The sequence below is a fragment of the Natator depressus genome, chromosome 5 (assembly GCF_965152275.1).
Source record: "Natator depressus isolate rNatDep1 chromosome 5, rNatDep2.hap1, whole genome shotgun sequence".
Taxonomy (NCBI): Eukaryota; Metazoa; Chordata; order Testudines; family Cheloniidae; genus Natator; species Natator depressus.
The window spans coordinates 95,888,517-95,911,270 of NC_134238.1; the positions used below are offsets into that span (position 1 = coordinate 95,888,517).

The window sequence follows — 22,754 nt, forward strand, 5'->3', positions numbered from 1 at the left end:
AGATATATTAATGGAAACCAGAGTGGATTCCGTGTGGACATACCAAAATAACCAAAAAGGGGCCATGAACCTGTCATAACCTGCTACCTGTGGATTTTCTCAGGTCCAGAACTGGGGTTCCCCAAAGCGGGTGAAAGCCACCTTTGTCCCCACCTTCAATGCCACAGTCAGTGCAGCTTGACCAGACTGGAGGATCCAGTCTTAGTAGTTTATTCCTCCATGGTTTTTGGAAGGCCCCAAATCCCTTATCTTTCTGGTATCTCAGTAGGGCCTTGCAGGCTTGGTCCCTAAGGAAAAAAAACCACAGAGAGCATCATGCGCCCCACCACCACTGTGTTTACGGAAGGGAAAGCTCTGACTTCCAGAGGCTATTACCTAAATGACTTCCAGCAGTCCCAAAGGCTCCTTTCTGCGGCACACAGTGTCTCACTGAATATTTGCTTCTTGAGCATGAATTGTCTATAAACTACTAAGGCCAGTTTCATCAAACGTTTTCATACTGACAAATATCTAAAGTACGGTCAAATCTTTCCTGTACAACCAGTCATGCTAAGCCACTGGTAGACTTGAGGACCTCTAGGTGTAAAGCGAGACCTGCATTGAGAGTATATATTGGGGATGGTGAGGAGAGAAGCTATCAAGCCCACCAATGACAACTTTGGATTTATTATTTAGAGTGTAAAGCCCAGATCCTCAAAGGTATTTAGGTGGCTAACTCCCATTGATTTGCATGTGTTAGGCATGTAAATAGCTTTGTGGATCTAGGACTATATATTTCTTATGTTTGTAACATACCTAACACAATGGGCCTAAGCATTACTACAATACAAATAATAATAATAAATAAAATATTTCACCACTGAAGAGTTATACGAGTGTAAAACTGGTTTAACACAGTGAAGCATCAAGCCATTCATGGGGTTTTTTGTGTTCAGCCTTGAGGTTCTATTATATGTAACTCAGAGTTATGAACACCTCGGGAATGGAGTTTCGTAACTCTTAAATGTTCGTAACTCTGAACAAAACATAATGGTTATTCTTTCAAAAGTTTACAACTGAATGTTGACTTAATACAGCTTTGAAACTTTACTGTGCAGAAGACAAATGCTGCTTTCCCTTTTTTCTTTTCTTTTTTTTCAGTAGTTTACATTTAACACAGTACTGTGCTGTTTGCTTTTTTTTATTTTATTTTATTTTATTTTTGGTCTCTGTTGCTGCCTGATTGCATACGTCTGGTTCCAAATGAGGTGTGTGGTTGACTAGTCAGTTCGTAACTCTGGTGTTCATAACTCTGAGGTTCTACTGTAGTTGTTTATATGTGAAAACTTTGCTCAGGGCACAATTTTATGTTTGTTCTGAATTTTGAAAAAGAATCTGAATAGCATTCCCCATGCACACCATTGGTGACAGCAAGACAGAAGCAGCATCAGTTTTCATGATGCTGATATCTTTCATTAAAAAAAAAATACACTGCATTGCTAGTTAATCTTGTGTTCTGCTTTTGAGACTCATTTATATAATCCCATTCAGTTCTGTTTTATCTAAGTTGTGAATTTAATTGTGCTGCTGGAATTTTTCTCCTTGTTTTAAATTCTCGTTCATTTGCGTATGCTATACGCAACAACAGCAGGCGTAAAATGTAGAGAAGCCATAAAGGACATATTAGATCTCTTCACAGGTTAATTTTATTTGTAAAGTTACACTTGCCTAGCTCAGAGAAAAACTGTACCTTGTATATGCTTAATCTTTTTAAAGTAAATAGAACCTTTAAGTATACTCTTTGGTTTTGGATAAATAGAAAAAAGGGATTAATAATGTCACACAGAATAGTAATATCAAAATACATTTTCCAGGCTACAAATTTTCCAGATAGTACATGTCTGGACCACACTCCAAACCAGAGATCCATCTCTGTTTAAAGCCATGTTATATTTTGTAAACAGCTGAGACGAAGGGAATGATAACCTCGGTAACAAGGCTGGAACGCATCAGAACATCATGAAGCTTAGTTGTCACCACATAAAGCCACCAGAATGGTTTCATAGTCTCCTTTGGTTTCATCCTGTCAATTTAAGAACACTAAAATTATTATTACAGTTCTGACTAAAGATTCCCACTAAGATCAAGACCCCATTGTGCTGGACACTGGATATACACCTTCTAAGAGAGACAGTTCTTTTCCCAAACTAAGGCCGCACATGATTAACTCAATGAACTTTGTATGGTCCCACTAAGATAATGGGACTACTCAGAGTACATAAAACTAAACACATGAGAAAGTCTTCAGGATCACAGCATACGCAGACAAGATAGACAATGGTGGGAACCAGAAAGGATTCATTTTATAGATGGGACACTGAAGCACAAAGACATTAGGTGATTTGCCTAAGTTGATACAGTAGGTCTGTGGCAGAGCTGAGAATATCCTGAGTCCCGATCGAGTGGCTTAACTTCCCTACAATGGGTGAAATGGAAAATCTTCCTTTATCAGTTAACATGAATGTTTAAACTATAATTAACCCATATTAAGATTGGGCTATTCCTAACTTGTGTTAAGATAGGGTTCTTCTGAAATAATTTTAGATGTCATGATATTTAATTGCTCACAGAATTCAACAATTTGGAGTATGATTTCCATAAGCAGCTAATTTATTAAGCTCCATGTTTTCTCAAGTGTGACTAGGCTTTGCCTGATTCAGATAGCATGTACTATCTTGCCTGATTCAGATAGCATGTGTATCAGATTCAATGTTCTAATGCAGTCATGTAATTTTGCATCAAGATGGGATACAGTGTGATATCATGTGAGAGAAAGAATCATTTATAGATATATATTAAGAATACTAGTAAATTATACCACTGTACTATCTCCAGTATTTTATCTGTGAAATGGCAGATACTGGCAAAGATTAATGTTAGTGTTTTAGTCCGTGTACTGTACGTTTCCTCTACAATCACTGTGTTTGTTACTGTGAGTATTCAGTAGCTCTCAGAAGCTATTTGGCAGTGGTACATTTAAATCAGTGAGCTACTAGGAGATGGTTTAAATTTTCCATAAGTGCATTCTTGTTTTGCCTTTAAAAAAAGTAAGCCTAAAGGCAGAGAGACAGATCTGTAGCTGGCGTAAGCTGGCATTACTTAGTGATTTACATGAGCTAAGGGTCTCACCCTCTGAGTTCTGCTGAGGATGCCTTACTGCTCTGGGAAAGCAGCTTTTTTCAATGCTATATTAATTTGTCCTATTTAGAGGTATATATATTTTTCTAATTTCAGTAGTTGAATTAAAGAGACAAGGTGGGTGAGGTAATATCTGTTGTTGGACCAACTTCTGTTGGAGAGAGAGACAAGCTTTCTCGCCACACAAATCTCTTCTTCAGGTCAGAACTCTGTGGCCAGAAAGCTTGTCCCTCTCACCAGCAGAAATTGGTTCAATAAAAGATGTTACTTCACCCAGCTTGTCTCTCTAATATCCTGGGACCAACAAAGCTACAACTATATGGCATGCAGCAGTAGAATTGGTAATGGAAAAGTGCCAGACGGGCAGCTCTGAAGACCAGAGCCCTCTGTCTATCCCCAGGATCCTTACAGCAAGGACAGGGGCAGTGTAAGCATTCCTACCGTGCCGTCCCACTGTGTCTCATGTGGAACCACAGCGAAGGAGGAGAGAGTAGTTCAGTCTCTATGTTCACTCAAAAAGAACAGGAGGAACAGTTCTGCGGAAAAGGACCTAGGGGTTACAGTGGACGAGAAGCTGGATATGAGTCAGCACTGTGCCCTTGTTGCCAAGAAGGCCAATGGCATTTTGGGATGTATAAGTAGGGGCATAGCGAGCAGATCGAGGGACGTGATCGTTCCTCTCTATTCGACATTGGTGAGGCCTCATCTGGAGTACTGTGTCCAGTTTTGGGCCCCACACTACAAGAAGGATGTGGATAAATTGGAGGGAGTCCAGCAAAGAGCAACAAAAATGATTAGGGGTCTGGAACACATGACTTATGAGGAGAGGCTGAGGGAACTGGGAATGTTTAGTCTACGGAAGAGAAGAATGAGGGGGGATTTGATAGCTGCTTTCAACTACCTGAGAGGTGGTTCCAGAGAGGATGGTTCTAGACTATTCTCAGTGGTAGAAGAGGACAGGACAAGGAGTAATGGTCTCAAGTTGCAGTGGGGGAGTTTAGGTTGGATATTAGGAAAAACTTTTTCACTAGGAGGGTGGTGAAACACTGGAATGCGTTACCTAGAGAGGTGGTAGAATCTCCTTCCTTGGAAGTTTTTAAGGTCAGGCTTGACAAAGCCCTGGCTGGGATGATTTGATTGGGGATTGGTCCTGCTTTGAGCAGGGGGTTGGACTAGATGACCTCCTGAGGTCCCTTCCAACCCTGATATTCTATGATTCTATGATTCTATGACTTGTGGCACCTTAGAGACTAACCCATTTATTTGCGCATAAGCTTTCGTGAGCTACAGCTCACTTTATCGGATGCGCCGCCTGGCTGAAACTGCCAAAGAGTGCTGCATATCGCCATGTGCGATGGCTTTTGTGACTCATGCTGACCCACCAGGAAAGGACTCAGCCCAACCACCATTTTCACTGATGAAACATCAGCTAGTAATGATTTTTCAACCCCGCCTGAATTAAAATTGGTGACCTAAAGGGTCGCTATCGAGCCCATTACCAGCCTCCTGAGCCAGCCAATTACAATAACATTTTACATTCAGTAGTTGATATAGCTTCAGCTGAAAGGAAAAACATACCAAGATGGCCTGGCAGAGAGGTGTGCCATACAGCTTATTATAATAGCCCTTGATCTCATTCATGTCAACCTCAGAACGTGAAACCATGATTCTGTTCAGTGTTTTGTGGCGTGTCCCAGAGCCCTGTTAAAAATAAATCATGATTACCTAGCCATACAAAGCATTATTCTTAAATCACGGCGGTACGTGTTTGTTTTGACAACCTGTATGATTTTTCACATCAAAAGCAATTCCATGTTAAACAATGGGGGGCAAATGGACTGTTGCAACATAAATCAAAAATAGCTGTGGATTCATCTGACCACCCCCATCTGAATGAGCATGGGGCTAAGGCCCCAGAACCTGCACTGCTTCTGATGCCTTCAGATCCTCCCCTTTCAGCCCCCTGACAGTGTGGAGATATGCTTGGTAAGGCTCCTTTGCTTTCTGCTGGCCCTGGACTGCCCCTTAAAGCGAGGGTTCTCTAGAGAAGCAGATTTCCCTCTGGTGCGTGGAGGTACAAGTGAAATCTGACTTGTTTTCAACGTCAGGGAAAGTACAGGTTCTCTATTTATATTAAATAAAAACATGAGGTGTCTTGTCATCTTGATACAATTGGGTTTACATTATGCATAGCTCCTATTAATGCTAATGGGAGTTATGTGAGTAAACTCCTAACCACGGGGATGGGGAAACATCGTCATTAGAGTGGCCCTTATGGTCTCATGTGATCTCCAAACTCCTACAGCGACGAGGCCTTATAAGTTACTAGATAGATGCAGCTTCCATTGGCATGCTCTTAAAGGTCATTCCGGGTGTAGAGACATTATCAGTTCTAGTAGTATTCCCCATTTTATATACTGTTAATATCACTGAAACCAAATTAACTTTTTAACTGTGTCCATTGTAGATAGGTAGATGCAGATGAGTTCCTATAGAGATAAAACCCTGAGCCCCTTATACCAGACAGGAAAGTGTATGGAAACTCACTGAATTCTTTTCCCTCTGGCTTCCTCCTGAGGGGCTTTTCATGGCAGGATGCTCTGGCCCAGTTTGTCATCTTATATTAAAAGGTTCTCCCTCCCCAAACAAAAGTTTTTCAGCATACTCTACCTTCATTGCCAAGTTGAGCTTTTCTGCAAAGAAAGCTGGTTTGCTTGTGGCACATTTCACTGCAATGAAACAATGTGACAGAGTTAAATATGACTCATAAGTAAAGCACACATGCAAAGTGGGGGAAGGGTACTGTAGTCAGTGCTGAGTTGGGATTTGCCAGCATGAGGTTAAGAAATATGCTCCAGTTCTCAGGTGGCAAAGTGAAGCAGTTTGCTCAGTGCATATTGTTTCTAAACTGGAATAAATTAACTATACAAACCATATGCCTAATATCATGATGTATTTTAGAGGGTGCTGTTGGTACTTTTCCATTTTTTGTGTGTGCCCAAATTAACCTAGCAAAGGAATAAAGCTAATTGGTGTGTTATGTTTGCACCAAACACTCAGAGCTGGGTTGGGAGTACAGTAATAATATATTTCACACTTATGCAGCACTTTGCATCCATAGGACTCAATGTCTCCTGGAGCTCTCTGGTGCACAAGCGACATACCCACTTCATCACACCATAGAGAGAATGCAACTCTTCTGTATCACTGGCCAGATCCACTCCGGCTGGTGTGTGTGGAGAGAACATGGTTCTGCCTCATCCCTGCCTCCTTTGAAGTGGGCCCAGGAGATGTTAGAAAGGAGATAGCCTTGTCTATCAGCAATTTGCCCAAGTCACCCAAAGAGTAAGTGGCAAAGTCAGAAACAGAATCCAGGTCTCCTGACTCCCAGTCCCATGTTCAGTCCACTGAGGTGTGATGTTTTAAGTCAGGATTGGTCAGCCACAGGGCAGTCCCCAGTATTGTAGCTCCACCCAGGCTCCCATCATTTGTACTGTTCGTGGTGAATAGAAAGTTTAAAGGGCATAATAACAGACATGTGACAATAAACATCTGCCTTGAGTCTTTACAAAGATATTCTCCTGAGCAGTGCCTTAGGTGGATGATTTGTAATATTTTATCAAAATGCAAAGTAAATCAGTGTGGAGAATAAAAACTCTACAGCCCTGATTTGTATTTACACTGGAGCAACTTTATACCACTCTGGAAGAATAAAGAGCCTTAAAGTGAGTTTAAATTACTTTTATGCTTGCTCTTTGGGCCGTTTACACAGCCAGAGGTATAAAGCAACTTTAGTACAAATGAGAATCAGAGTCGATAGGTGGATTTCAACAAAAACATCTGTTTATGAAATGTGCATTTTCACACATTAATTTATATTTTTTATTTATTTGAAATAACTCCTGTTTACTCCATTTTTTTCCAGTTGAACTTTCCAAAGTGTCAGATACCAAACTGTCATGTATGGTAGCCGTGCTAGTTTTTAATGAAACACAATAGGAGACCAGGATCCTTTCCCATTGGGCAATGAAAAATAGTTTACTTCTGACTTTCATATAGTTAATATGGAAAGAAGCACAGCTGAGAAGCAGTGAGTTACTTGGCAAGGGGGATTACATACCAATCGTTGTCAGGCAGTTCTCAATGTCGCCTTTCAGTTCCAGGTCCAGTGCCTTGTTCATGTCATGTTGGCTAAATTTGGTATATTTCTGAAAGACTAGACATGGATATCAAGCTTAGTGAAAACTGGGAAAATACTATGTTCTTGCTCTCTTTATTTTGTTAACGTTAGACAGTTCTCTGATGTCCACCATATGGAACAGACAGTTAGCTAACAGTTTGAGGATGTCATCAGATCAGCAAGAGATATACACTGTAGGAAATAAGCTACAATTTGAAAAGCTTGCAGCAGTTTTGAGTTTCCAACTTCTGACACAGGAATTAATGTACCAGATCACATGATGGAAAGTGTAGTTATGTACCAGGCCCATTTAGCCCAATAGCCTGTCTCTGACAGTGGTTAGTATCAGATACTTCAGAGGAAATGACAAGAAACCCCATAATAGTTAATTATGTGATAACCTGCTCATATGTCTTCCTAACCTCAGTCAGTTAGTGCATTGGATTGTTCCCTGAAGCACAAACAGTCCTCCAAAAAGCAAGTTAAGACAGATACACGTCTACTGCATTTACTTTAGAAGATCCTCATAATGGGATGCAGTTCAACCCATAGTGTGAAATGTCCACTTTATGCACCAGTTATTGTATACCAGCATCCAAAATGTGTGTATTGGGAATATATTTCATAAGTGTAACTTATTTCAAGCCTTTGATGAAATAACCTTCTCATGTGCATGTTTCTGTTCATTGGATTATACAGTATCTGTTTACACTGATATAGCACCTGACTTTAGAAATTGGGGCCCAGTCCAATGTCTTTTAAAGTCAATGGAAAGACTGTTTGATTTCAAGTGAGCACTGGTTCACATCCTAAGTTGTTTCAATACTTCTGACACCTGTTACTCATATATACGAAAGGTGCATTTTTAAAATACAGTTCCCCGAGGCCGAAAGCTTCATTCAACCTACCCCTTCGAAGATGTGGGAAGCTTCTCGTAGTAAGGATGGTAATGAATACATTGACATCTGTTCCTTTTTTTTTCTCTCCTGCTTCATATAAGGCCTATTGTAAAGCACAGAAGTTTGTATATTATCCTTACAATGAGACGACCTGGAATACTGTACATCTAATGCTGTCACGCTCAGCCAAACAGAGGCCTTTGCACCACTGTCTTCATCAAGGACTAAGGACATTCCATACATAATATAGAATGCCCCACATTCCACAAACTTGTCCAGAGGATTATTATTCTTAGTTTTTCCCACTGTTACTGCATTCTTGGCTAAAGTCATAATAGTTTCACAGGCCACTAGACACCTGTGCTTGGCATTTCCAAACATTTGTTAACAGGACTGTTCCTGAGAGAAGTATGCTGCTGTCAATGTGGAAAGTACAGGATTGACTGGCTTTCTATTGCTGGACCCAAATATGAAATAAACTCAGTTAAGAATTCCACAGAAATGTAATATGGGAAAGCTACACACCAGATCTTCCTTTTTTTCCCATGAGGGCCATTAATGGAAAACCAGAAAAACCAGACTCATCCTCTTCCTTTTCCCCAGCTCTCAGGCATCCTCCACCCACAATAATCACCTGTGGGACAGGACCCCTTTATCATGGCTAAATCCATCCAGCAAAGGAACTGGCAATAGTACTCCCTTTAGAGCCCAACAACAATGCACTTAAATGGACCTATAGAGATTCTACTGAGTGCTGTAAAGTACCCCTTCCATTGTAAAGGATGAATGTGCTGTCCTCTCAGACATGCATATGTGTGTGTTTGAAAGCAAACACGTGCTAGGAAACTGAACTCACATACTAGGAAACTGAACTCACATACTACAGGACTGAGCTTTACAATGAGGCCAACCAGCTGGCCTTTATATCAATTTTGAAGCTTTGAATTAAAGTAGTGATGACGTGATTTTACCTACAGGCATAAAAGCTCAGGATAGACTGCTATTTCAGTGTTGTTGGCCAGGGTGTTTGCCCATAATAAAACATCACACTAATCTAGAAGCTGTACTATGGGAAATTTTTGTGGTATTTAAACTTTCATAAAAAAGATTCTAAAATCTAAAGTAACGACATACTAATAAGTATCAAGGAATCTTGAAAAGCCTATGATTACAAAGCTAAAGCTATAGCTAAAAAGGGGAGTGCTACCAAGTTTCCTTTGGCTAAGATGGTGCAGGTGGTTCTTCTCACCCATGTACGCTTCTTTCCCCTGTCAGAAATTGGTAGATATATTGGTTTTTATATATGAAAGGAAGAGGTCATGGGTAACTTATCAGTCACACTACAGACCTCTACTTGCTCATATTCTAACAGCATTCTCCAAAAAAAGAGACTCAGTCAATCCCTAAACTAATAAAAGATCTTGGGTGGGGTAGGGAGGACACCAGTATAGCAGATTATATAATGTCCTCAGCTAGAGAGATTGTGCTTGTTACAATCTATGCTGAGCATGGAAATAAAACAGACAAGAGAACACATTTCTCAAATAGAGTGCAAAGCCTTTTCTTACCCTGGCATCACTGTCAGCAAGCTCTTCATTCACACAGCCATCTTCATTTCGGTCACCCTAAAAAATTTCATTATCTCATGTTACCATTTTGTTTATATAACCCTGGAATGAATGTCATTTCCCATTACGTCATTTTAGCATGAAGTTTGAGAGCACTAAGGTGAAGTTCCAATGGGTAAGTCGATTGCTCTAAGAATGAAATCAAACCATATGCAAACCAATCAGGTTTCCTTTGTTTAGGGCCAGATTTGAGTAGTGCCTTACTTCTCGAATAATCATAGGAACTTCATTGAGACTACTTATGAAGTAAGGTACTATTCACCATAAAATAAGGGGTGTCAGAATCTAACCATTAGGTAAAAATTCAGACACTTAACTCATTTTAAGATAGACTTAATAATTTTCATTCTGATCAAGATTTTCTCTCATGATAATTTTATCTCAAAATTTTATCTCATGATGATATTTTAAATTTCAATTCTTCATTTTGTGGGGGAAATTTCACACAGATTGTGACTTCAGATCCCTGAATCATGGAGTCTGATACCTGTTGACTTTACAGACAGATTTTATATATCATGCCCACTACTGTTTATTTAATCTGCTTTTAAATATCTGCATATAGGGCAATTTGTCCACCTTCCACACATTCTGCTTTTATCCAGCTATATTAGTATTAAGAAATATTTCCTAATATCTAGTTGAAATGTTCCTATTTCTTGGCATTGCTGTTTAACTTGCCATCTTCTGAGATTAAATAATTTCTATCACTTCTATTATTACCTTCAAAATACTTATAAACTCTGATCATGTGAAAAAGTTTAAAAGCAAACAGAAGCCAGTAAAAATCAGGATTTTTCTTGTAACTTCTAGTTGGATGAAAACATTATTCTAAATGTCAACTTGTTTAAAGAGAAATTTCGCTTCACATAGTAAGATTTCTTTTTGCGTTTTTTTTAATACAGAGTAAAAAGCAATAAACAAGTCCCCCATGGTTTCTCTGGCTGATGCACATATGTCATCTAACTCAACCAAGACTATTAACTCCTTCTTAAAAATAAAGTTTATTGAAAGTATTTGAACATGGCATACCTTGACTAGAGCAAGCAAAGCCTTTTGGAAGTCTCCAGATGTATCTGCGGCAATGTCTTTTACAAGATCTCTCTTAAGCTCTACAATAAAACAATAAGAAAAAAATCCCATGATAATTTAAAGAATTATTTCATCTCATTTATAGAAATATTCCCTCCAGTTCCAAATCTCCTACTTAAATATGTGTTTTTATCAATATTGGAATTAGTCATTTTGATTTGGGTCCCATTGTTATCTTTGTCTTTGAATAATTTTTATGTGCTCTCTCTAGTTTGTTTACTAATAAATTGAGATGAACTGTGAAGTCTGGATTCTGATCCAAATATCTAACCTTGGGAATAGACTCATAGACTTTAAGGTCAGAAGGGACCATTATGATCATCTAGTCTGACCTCCTGCACAACGCAGGCCACAGAATCCTGTAATAATCCACCCACTCTTGTAATAAACCCCTAACCTATGTCTCAAATCATGGTTTAAAGACTTCAAGGTGCAGAGAATCCTCCACCAAGTGACCCATGCCCCACGCTGCAGAGGAAGGCGAAAAACCCCCAGGGCCTCTGCCAGTCTGCCCTGGAGGAAAATTCCTTCCCAATCCCAAATATGGTGATCAGCTAAACCCTGAGCATGTGGGCAAGACATAGAAGGGGGAAGATGCTTTAGGTCCATCTCTTTTTATAAATTCCTGGAGTCACATTTTCCATAAGGAGTCTGGTTTACATGGGAAGAAGCAGGGGACAGTAAGGTCTCTCCTGCTGCTTTGGAGTGAAACTTTTAATGCCAGGAATGGAATTTCTCAGATGCATTGGCCATGGATGCTTCAAAATCACCAACACTAGGGAGAGAAACAGCTTGACCAAACATGCCTTTATTCCTTCCCCAATGATATGTTCTGTTCATGTAATTTTACAACCTATGAATTACCTTCCCTGTAGACTCTGTTGATTTCTCTGATTTCCCTGTTGTTTCTTGAAGCCAGAATCTCAATTAAGGTATCTTCATCTGTTCCAAACCCCTGTTGGAAAATGGTTGCGCAAATTTTGTCTGACCTTATATATCTAGGGAAACACAACATCTAGAAGCACAGAACCACATGTGATAACTATAAAATCAATGTTCTTGATTACAGAAGCATAAGTTTTTGGAAGATTATTTCATCTGGGAGCCCATATACAGTGAGCCAAGCCTTCCAGTAAATCAGAAACAATAATCATTTCACACCATCCTATAAATTATTTTTACTATAGTTCCTCTTTATCATACTTAATGCTACTAATGTCTGAGACAGGTATTACAAAGACTGAGCAGCTTATAGGTAGGGCTTGCTCTGAGAAAACTGGGTGGAAGGAAATACAATTCCTTTTTTTAAAAAAATAGTAGTTTAATAAATGCTACAGGGAAATAACAAAAGTGAAAGAGCACCATTTGTTCAACCCCTATCAAGGGCTGCATTTGCCAACTGAACTTTAGTTTATGGATTATATTTCCATATGTCTAGTGTTAAATACGTTTTCTCCATCAGAGTTTTTACTTGGCCTGACTATAACTTTAGCTTTGAAGAATTAGTCCATTCTGCTGCTTTGTGGTGGTGTTATATTTTTTAAAAGGTAAGGAGGGGTCCATTTGTGCTCCTTCTGATTCACCTGGGGCAATTCAGAAAGCTTTTTTTCTACATGGTATTTTTCTTGTTTAGTCTACAAAATGAACTGTTCGAGAACCAAATACTGTATTCAAGATGACTGTACACATTGAACTGATGCAAGTAAAATCAGATGTTAACAAACTTGATGAAATAATTATAGTCATGAAGCAAACAAAAGGAAATTATTTAGCAGGTGCAAATCGATAACTTGGCTTTATTGCACCAGGGTATTAAATAGTCCAGTTTTCAGAGGGTGAAATTAGAACTATACATGCTCATACTTTTAACTTATTGGCACTTGCAAGCTATGGATGCATCTTCACAAACTTTTAAATAAATAATACAGATGCTACTCTTGTCTGACACTTTGAATTTATTGGTGTTCTTATTTGGCACTGCAACCAATTTTAGAATCTGAATATAACTGCAGAATATAAGCAAGGATAGCTGCAGAGTTTTTTAAGTTGGGAGTTGTGCTGAAATTTTACTGTCATACCTTCATAGCCGCCCTGAGCTCCTCAGCATCAAACTGGGCTGGAGTTTTCAACAGAGCCAAGACGACGTCTTCAAGGTGACTTTTGAGGGCTTTTTTCAAAGCTTCTTCCAGAGGCTACAAGGAAGGATAAACAATTGTAAGCTGGCAAGCTTTAAAAACCCACAGTTCAGAAGCACCCAGAAAATGACTGAGTAATCCTATTCCACCTCCCATGAGCACCTTAGGAAAAATTCACCTTCCATTTTTGAGAATCATGTTTTAAGCTTGGGGTACTTTGTCTGCTTTTTATTCATGTTGATGATTCTTTAACTAGCTATTACAAAGTGTTCAGAAGTGCTCTTTCTCCTGCATACTGCGCTGAAGACAAAATAAAACCAAAGCAAACTTTTTAGTTCTTACAAGAAGCTAATATTGTTATTGTTATCATGACTTGCTTACAAGTGCATTTGGGTGGATGGGGGGCTTTTGTGTTTGCCTGGTTAGGGATAAAGAAGTTGGAAACTACCCTATTAAAATGTAGATTTTTCCAACAAGCTCAGTACTGGCAAGTGACATGAGAAATATTGTAAATTTAGGATTAGTAGTGGATCTTCACATATCCTATATACCAATGCTTCCTAACTTAAATGCAGTTCTTGACATTTCAGTGTGTGCAAAAATTATAGCCCTATGCCCACCCCAAAAACAAGCCTCTAATAATTGCTTTAAGAATCTGTCACCTCTTTATTGATACACCAAGCAGGGGTACTCTGTTCTGCAAGTTAGGACCTCCTAAATCAATGGGGTTCTACGGGAGCACTAGATTCAGTAGTTAATATCTGCTGAATTCTGCTTAGTTTCTGATACTCCACCAGTCACTAGAGTACATAGGTCCCCAGAGAATATGCTTTTAGCATTTTAAAAATCTTTCATGTTGTCGAAATTGAAAATTAAATTTTAGTTTTAAAAAGGGGTGAGATGGATCCTGACAACTTAAAGTACCAGGCTCTTTGTGACTTTGAAACTGAGTTTTAACGTAGGCCTTAATAAAATAAGAAAACTGCAAAACTGGGGCTTCCTCTCTGGGGCGGGGTAAGGCTATGTAAACCACAGTGAGGTTTGCTGAACAGGAAGACAGGAAACCTAGACCAAAAAGAGGCACTTTATTAGAACTGTTTTCTTAAAGGTTCCCTGCAAGCCACTTCAGGGTGAGTAACTTGATTGCTGGTTTCTTTGTGACTTAGCAGGGGAGGTAAAGGCTCAGTAATTTAGGTATGTTGATTGTTTAAATAATATTTCAGTTTACAATAAAGTTATGGGCTAGAGTGGAGAGTTTGTTGTAGGGAGGTGCAGAGCTACCCCTTCTCAAGGAGATACAATGATCCCCAAACTCCCCTGAGCACAGGGGGCAGTAAGGGTGCAGTCTGTAACATCCACTAAGATGGGAGCAGCCTGTGCACCAGACCCACTCAATGGGCTGGTGTAGCAGTGAGGCAGGGCCATGATCCTGCCTCTTCCTTGCCCCTTTTGGAATGATACCCCTATCCTGAGCACACATGGAGAGATTTCCCCTGGTTCTCCAAGCACAGATATTGTGATTGGAATTGGCCCTTATGTAGGGTTGCCAGTTTTTCTTGGACATATTCCTGGAGGTTTCATCACATGCCATAATCTTTAATTAAATATTAATCTTTAATTCCTGGCAACTCCAGGACAATCCTCAAGAGTTGGCAACCCTACCCTTATACAAGATGCACAAGGTTTCTTGCATCCTTCCCCCTGTATACCTGCACAAGGGTTAGCCACAGTCCTGCCCTTTATATTTGCTTTTCTATATACTATTTAGATTGGCAATTCATACAGATACCCACGATAACAAGTGAACACATCAGCTCTTCTCATGCTATGTTGGAGCATAATCCTACAAAGTACTAAATGCCTCCAAAGTATTAGTGAGAGCTCTCAACTCCCAGTGGCTCTCAATGAGTCCATTGGGACTTTAAGATGCTGGATGATTTTCAGGATTAGAGCCTGGAACTTTACCTCAGAATGATGATGGCCATTCAGATTAATAGCATTTGCGCATCTGAGCCTGCAATGTAATTTCAGTACAACCTCATCATTCCCAGCCACAGCCTTCAGCGACTACATAGAGAAGATTCCTTCTAATATTATGTTTTGGGAAGCTAAAACTGCATGGACTGGTAGGACTAGCTGCAAATATTGAAAAACTCAAGCTGCATATTAACGGCAGCCTTGTTGTTACTGTACCTTTCCTTTAGACTGCTGGTATGCAGCTTTGATCTGCTGGCGTTGTCCATTGGTTCTTTTAGTCAAGATATCAATGATGGTCGCTTCATCCACACCTGAAAGTGATGGAAAACAAATCTTTTTAATGACAGGTTTCAGAGTAGCAGCCGTGTTAGTCTGTATTCGCAAAAAGAAAAGGAGTACTTGTGGCACCTTAGAGACTAACACATTTATTTGAGCATAAACTTTCGTGAGCTACAGCTCACTTCATCAGATGCAGTGAGCTGTAGCTCACAAAAGCTCATGCTCAAATAAATTTGTTAGTCTCTAAGGTGCCACAAGTACTCCTTTTCTTTTTGCGAAATCTTTTAAAATCATTTTCATAATCCTTCCATTTTGCTTGCCTGTCTCTCTAAGTTATGTAATCAAATCATGATTTGTACATTATATTCTCTGAAATTTGTCTTGTTTACACTGCTAGACACATTTACATTTATCCAAGGAGAAAATGTAGTAATTAATTTACTAAGTTGTGATTATAGCCAAGAAAGCAGATAAATAGGTTCCTTAAAGGTTGCTGAAATCCGTGCTTGCTATGGTGTCATATACAAGGTCACTGAAATGTTCTGAGCGAAGTACCCACACTAGGCCATAGCTAAATAGAATAAATACTATTAGCTATCACGCTCATGTTTAACTTCAGTAAGTCTAATGGAAAAAGATGTCATATTCTGGGCAAAGCGCCCAATGTGAAATTCATTAAAGACAAAAGAGTAATTGAAACAGCACATAGCACAGTATCAGCAAATTCACGTCTTCTTAATCTTGGGGACATTTTATGGGAATCAAATCAAAATCATTAACTTGGCATGTAATAAAATTCTCCTTCAGTTCTCTAAAGATTAAATTTATAACATTGTTACCCTTTGTGCAATAAATGCAAGAACTGTTAATGCAGCGTTACAGTCTGAAATTGAAACACAAAGTTAAGAAATCAGAACATTCAGGTTTTTCCCATGTGACACATTCAGAATTCAGTAGTTTTGATAACTCGCTAGTCTTTTAGATACGTATGAGTTTTCTCTGCTGAATGCTGTTACCTCTGGTTCTGTCATTTTATTTAAGGTTATTCATTCTTAACTTCCCTGGGGAAAAATCCTAATTCTGTAACTGTGTGTCATATTTTTAGTCTTCTTACCCTTAACGGTTATAGCTTTGTCCAATGCGGCAGCATCAGATGATGGATTGAAGTTAGGGTAGGTATGAACTGCGGATCCACCCTTTGAATTTTTCTAAAAGAAACAGAATTTGGTCATTTCACAGAGACTGATTTTTATGCCAAGAAGATGCTCATGTGAGTTTCCTAATTGGGAAAACTGTACTCTCTGTGCCATTATCAACGAAGGAAATGTAACCCCATTATTAAAGAAGGGAAAGAGTAGCGCACAAGGCTATTTAGCTATATAGTTACCAGCCCTACCACTGACTTGCTGTGTGACCTTGGGCAAGTCACGTAGGATCTGTTTCTGGTCCAACAACATCAGTGCACCAGGAGCAACTCCACTGAAGTCAGTGTGTTGCCACCAGTGTAAGAGCATACTTAATCATTCTATGCCTTATTTTACCCACAGGTGAAATGAGATTAATAGTTTCTTAGCTCACAGAGGTGTTGTGAGGCTTTATTAATTAATGTGTAAAATGCTTTGAAATCCTAGGATGAAATAAAATATGTAAGTGCAAACTATTGGTATTCAAATCTATTTGGGTGTGAGGTATGATAGCACACTATACAACTACATCAGACAGGTCAAATGCTAACATCTGAACTTTCATAGAATAAATCATCTGTTCTCTGTGTCTTCAGTCTTATCTCCTGCCTTTTCTCTCTTTACTGGGTATATTTTAAAGAACTTTAGAAGTGAATGATTAAGGAAGAAGATACAAGAAACAAGGTGTATGTGCACTGGATACATTGTGATGCATAGGGCAAAATGAACTACTTAATATACTTGAAGTGCTGATAGCTCACTAAGCAACCGTGTGATGGCCTACTTCCATAATTTTATCATTGTGTGTGTTTATTAACATACACATGTATTTTGGCAAAGCTAGACTAGGGAGAGTCACATGTACTTAATACTATTAAATGTGCACCAGGATCATTGTTGGTAGGTGTGGCACATTAAGAGGAGGCACTGCCTACTTCAGTGCCCCAAGGTCTCAGACATGCCCTATGATTTAATTTTTACTTTGGCTGCCATGGCGAATCTTTTGAACCAAAGCAACTGCTCATGAAAAGAATTCCAGGCTGTAATGGTGCCACTGGGGCTGCCATGCTGATGAAAAGGGAGTCTGGCCAGAAGGCTGCTGTGCTCAGGCAGTCCCTGGATAGAAAAGCTGCCGGACTGGGGGTGCCACAAAATGGTGCAAAGCCACCTCAGTCCACCATCTGCCCTGAGCACAACTCAGCCAGCACAGAGGAGCCGGACCAGAACTCCCAACTTCACACTATTACAATCTTTCCTTGGTTCCTTGGTTCCTCTCCTATTTCATCAAGGAATGTTACATTCTCCATATACTGTGACTTCTTACTGGTGTGTATCACTGACATCCATTTACCCATTGCCCTAATCAGCTTGGTCATCTTGAAGGTTCTCAACATCCTCCTTGGTGTATCAACAATGTATCATATCTCTGTATCATCAGAATTTTTTTAAATGATGCAGCCCTTTTCCGTTTTGCAAATCCTTCCGGTATCATTGATGAGTCTAGGACCCAGTACTCATTTTCTGAGATCCCATTTGTTACAATATTCAGTGACCCTTCCCACCCTAATCATTTTTATCCAAATCATACCATATCTGCATGAGAACAAAGAACTTATTTTGATTGAATCAGTTCTTCCTTCACATTACTAGTCTCAGACTCTTGGCTTCCTATGTTTGTTTGTTTTATTTGTTTTTTAAATTTTCATGGCACTAGGAGTCCCTGTGTCCTCTTTAAATGTCATTCCATCCTGATAGTCTTAGGTGTCCATATTCCCTTGTGTGGCAGATGGACTCATTTTAGCTTTGCTTTTTATAGTATCAGTGGCTGGTGTCAGGGTTCCCTCCCCACTCTGAACTCTAGGGTACAGATGTGGGGACCCACATGAAAGACCCCCTAAGCTTATTTCTACGAGCTTAGGGTAAAACTTCCCCAAGGCACAAACTCTTTGCCCTTGGAGGGTATGCTGCCACCACCAAGTGATTTAACAAAGAATCAGGGAAAGGACCACTTGGAGTTCCTATTCCCCCAAAATATCCCCCCAAGCCCTTACACCCCTTTTCCTGGGGAGGTTTGAGAATAATATCCTAACCAATTGGCTACAAAGTGATCACAGACCCAAACCCCTGGGTCTTAGGACAATAGAGAAATCAGTCAGGCTCTTAAAAGAAACACAACTTTATTAGAAAGAAAAACAGTAAAAGAAGGGAAGCTAATCTTACAGGGCAATCAGATTTAAAACACAGAGGATTTCCCTCTGGGCAAAAACTTTAAAGTTACAAAAAGAAAACCAGGAATACACCTTCCTCTCAGCACAGAGAAAATCACAAGCCAAAACAAAAGTAAACTAACACATTTCCTTGCTAGTATTTACTAATTCTAATGGAGTTGGATTGCTTGCTTTCTTGATCTGTGTCCGGCAAGCACACAGAACAGACAGACAAAAGCCTTTCCCCCTCCCCCCCAGATTTGAAAGTATCTTGTCCCCTTATTGGTCCTTTTGGTCAGGTGCCAGCCAGGTTACCTGAGCTCCTTAACCCTTTACAGATAAAAGGATATTGTGCCTCTGGCCAGAAGGGATTTTATAGTACTGGATGCAGGAAGGTTGTTACCCTTCCCCTTATATTTATGAGAGCTGGCTACACAGAACGACATTTCATTACAGTAACTGAAATGGTTGGCCCAAACGGGTGATGGATACAAACTGGTAACTAGATGTTACTGTGTGTAAATAAGAATAATATCTGTTATCTGATACTGGACTTGCCATCATAGACATATGCTAGTAGTACCTAGTGTAAAATCCTGGCCCCAATGAAGTTAATGAGAATGTTTTCATTGTCTTCAAGAAGGAATGATTTCATCCCTTAAGTATATAACAAAATACAGATTGATTCCAACATTTTGGCAATCTGTGCTGATGTTTTTAACTGTGTTTCTAAAGTCATTTGTATGTGAAAGTTATGCTCTTGGGAGGTTGCAGTACTTACAATGCACTCCTGCTCCTCATTGTCCATAAACCAGGCCTGCTTCAGAAATGCTTGCACCATCGACATATTGACCCAAGTTTCTAGAGGGAGAAAATGAAATACTAGAAAACAAAATTTGGTTTTCATCACCTTCATCCTCATGGCATCCCAAAGGACTTTGTAAGCAAGAGGCCCAATCCTGGAGTTGCTATGCTCCTGTTGACTACAGTGGGAGGCTGAGTAATGTGTGCAAATTCAGACACAATGAGTTGAGAGTGAATGTGTGAGGTATATGTGGCAGCCCTTATGGCATTCAGCAATTGCTCACATGGAGCCTTAGCTATTGGAACATGTTTTGGAAGCACAGGGGTTCCGACTAGTGTTCCAACTAGTCTGGCATCCTGTTTCCAATATTGGTCAGTATCAGCAGTTTCAAAGGAAAGAGAAAGAAACCCACAGAAAAATTTCTTCCTTGACCCTCCCGCCCATTAGTTAGAAGTTGGCTTTGAGGGTTTGTAGCCTTTCAAAAGTTACTTTTCTTCTTCATATCCATATAAACCTCTAATTCTTTTATGAATTCTGCTAAGCTGGTCTAGAGGTTGTGATGCAGGTAAGGAGAGGCCAGTCAGAGCACAGCTCTGATCTGCAAATTTTCAGCCAGTGTAAGGTCCGTTCAGGACCATAGGTAGTTGCTATAAACCCCTAGGCTGCTCTAATTTCCACCGAGGCTGAGTAGATATGGCATGAGATTCAGGTAGCCATAACTGATTCCCTCCCTCCTATGTCAACCAGATCTTGGTGCAGGAGAAAGTCTAGTCCCTCATTTCCCTTTTCCATACAGACATTTTGGCAAAAAAATCCATCCATTTTCTTCTAGTAAACTATTCACGGGATTTTCTTTATTCTACAAGGTAAACAGCACTCTGGCAGCGTTAAATACCTTACTTTGGTTTGTTCAATTGATTCAGAGGGTTAAGAAATAAATGAGTCTATGTGATGAAATTCCTTATCACCCAGTTTAAACAAAGTATATTGATTGGAGCAACATGATAGTTTACTATAAGTGATAATAAAAGATTGCAAGAGTGCAGGAAGACACTTCCAGGGTCTCTGAGCACACTCCTGAGAGTGAAAAGCCTAATTTAGCAGAAGAAGTGGGCTAGAGAGGAACAGCAGCAAGAGGATTTGAATTTGCTATCAAGAGAAAATGGAGAAGCTGGCTGGACTCTTGCCAGGATCACTAAGGAGAGGTACCTTCTCCTAAACTTCCCTCCACTCCTAACCTCAGGCTGGGGCACCATCTAGAAATGACCACGATGGAAAGGGAGAAAAAATGGCCAAGCTGCAGGTACCATGGTGTGGGGGGAGACATTTCTTCCTGCTTCTAATAAGTACTTGAAAAGTTATTTGGCTGATTATCAGAAGTCTGGCAAGAAATTGTCCCACTATCCGAAAGCTGAATCTCTGTAGTAATATTAAACAGCAGCCAAATACTTTTTAATTTTTGTCTTTGGAAACAAAACAAGAGATTGAATTTGATCTTACATTGTTTTTTACACTCCATTGACTTCAGTGGGATTACCTGTGATTTACACTGCTGTAAGATTGGAATCAGGCCAAACCTTTGCATACCACATTTCATATGGGGGTTTGCCTCTCCAGGAACTATATTAGATGGATCAGCATGATGGGTTTTATAGCACACTAAGTTGGTCTTGAAAGAAAGTCTATTAACGTTGTTGAACCCCATTAGCAAAAAGTTTTGATAGTGTAGACATCAGAAGTATTTGTGTACCTATTGTCCATGCCTCCTGTATGTTCCTGCCAGCACCCAAGAAACAGTGCTTCACTCTTATATGTATCAAAAGCTTGAAAAGCCTGTCCTTGGGACACAAAAAAACTACAGAGAGGAGAGAAACAGCCTCACCCATGGAGAAAAAATTAATGGAAAGTCTGAGCAGACCAAGAACCAGATTCTGCAGCACTTACTCATACTAAGTTGCTCTTCCATGAGTGTTTAATTATAAAAGCAGATTGTTTTCTTGGCTTCCTCATTAAGACTATCACTAAGGTTTCTTTTTCACTTATAGCTGGAGTTTGTGAAACAATGAATACTGTTTTTAAGCAGCTAACTATTGTCAAAGTAAAAGCCGTTTTAAAAAATCATTTCCATATAAGGTATGAGTTTCCTGTTATTCATAGTTTTGCTGTAAAAATAGCTTTCCATGGTAACCCATTAAAAAACAAAAACCAGGTAATTCCAAGCAAATGTGCTTTCCAGTCCTTAATATTTATGCAAGATTTCTTGTGTACCTCAAGTAAAGAAAAATTGTGACAGTTCCCACCCCTGAATATAAATGCAATACTTTAAGAAATGACTGCACCCATCTGTGCCTGTGCCAACCAACACAATCTACAGAAAACTGCACAAAATCATTTGGTGAATGTACTGTAGTACATATTTATTAAAGTTTGCTAAATCAACACAGACCCACAAAGAACTAAAAAATGCATACCTTTTGCTTCACACAGCTAAAAAAGTGTTACTTCTCTGGAAGCTGCAGCCTAGAAGAGGAAAGCCTAAGGCTTGTGATTTTTATAAAGCCGTTGGGTGACCACACCTAGCAACCAGAAAATATTTCTACAGCTCCAATGATTGGCTGATGTTTGTTTGAAGGCTAAATATGGGCTCTGTCCAAAACACACACATACACACATACACAAATGCCATGCAAAACCATTCACTGGAGTTAACTAAGAGCAGATTTCAGAGTGAAAGAAAGAATGACAGAAATGTCTGGATACTGTCATTTTTTTTTAACACTTCTGGGGTCAGATCCTCTGCTGGTGTAAACTGGGCGAGGTTCATTGAAGTCAATAGATTTGAAACCAGTGTGAGATAAAAATAAAGCTCAGTGCTGAATAAAATCTTAATCTTTTCACATTTTGACACATCTGAGCGTACAGCTAAAAAATCAAGACAGAAAGCAGCAGCACTTTAGCCTGAGGAGTCTGACTAGCAGGGAGTCTGAGAAAGGGATAAGAACATCAGATTTCTTCAGTGCGAACTGGTGGCCGTCAGCCTTGCCTTCACTGGGGTTGATCTTAGAGCAGAAATGGGTCAGTATCCATAGATGATTTTTTCCATCTCACACCTTATTAGGTGCAAAAGTGATGATATTGGCCATGGTCATTTTAGAGAACCAAGATGTGAAAACAGACAAGTTTAATGGACG

At 39.6% G+C, this 22,754-nt stretch overlaps 1 protein-coding gene across 1 annotated transcript; it reads right to left on the bottom strand.

Moving 5' to 3' along the window:
• Positions 1-1,676: 1,676 nt before the first annotated feature.
• Positions 1,677-22,141, bottom strand: ANXA1 (annexin A1). The gene is made up of 13 exons (XM_074954071.1): positions 22,035-22,141; positions 19,540-19,619; positions 16,482-16,575; positions 15,305-15,399; positions 13,055-13,168; positions 11,841-11,931; positions 10,917-10,996; positions 9,825-9,881; positions 8,266-8,359; positions 7,298-7,393; positions 5,848-5,906; positions 4,756-4,878; positions 1,677-2,062 (listed from the first exon to the last, which is right to left on the bottom strand). The coding sequence occupies exons 2-13, from the start codon at positions 19,603-19,605 to the stop codon at positions 2,006-2,008; spliced, it is 1,026 nt and encodes a 341-aa protein (XP_074810172.1). The 5' UTR covers positions 19,606-19,619; positions 22,035-22,141; the 3' UTR covers positions 1,677-2,005.
• Between the last annotated feature and the right edge of the window lie 613 nt (positions 22,142-22,754).

Bases quoted from the DNA above. Each gene is read 5' to 3' on its own strand.
- ANXA1 (XM_074954071.1), bottom strand. From the start codon at position 19,605: ATGTCGATGGTGCAAGCATTTCTGAAGCAGGCCTGGTTTATGGACAAT. The intron at 10,997-11,840 runs GTAATTCATAGG...GTTTTATTGTAG, and splicing joins CAACAGAGTCTACAGGGAAG to AGCTTAAGAGAGATCTTGTA. The intron at 7,394-8,265 runs GTAGGTTGAATG...ATCCATGTCTAG, and splicing joins CTTCCCACATCTTCGAAGGG to TCTTTCAGAAATATACCAAA.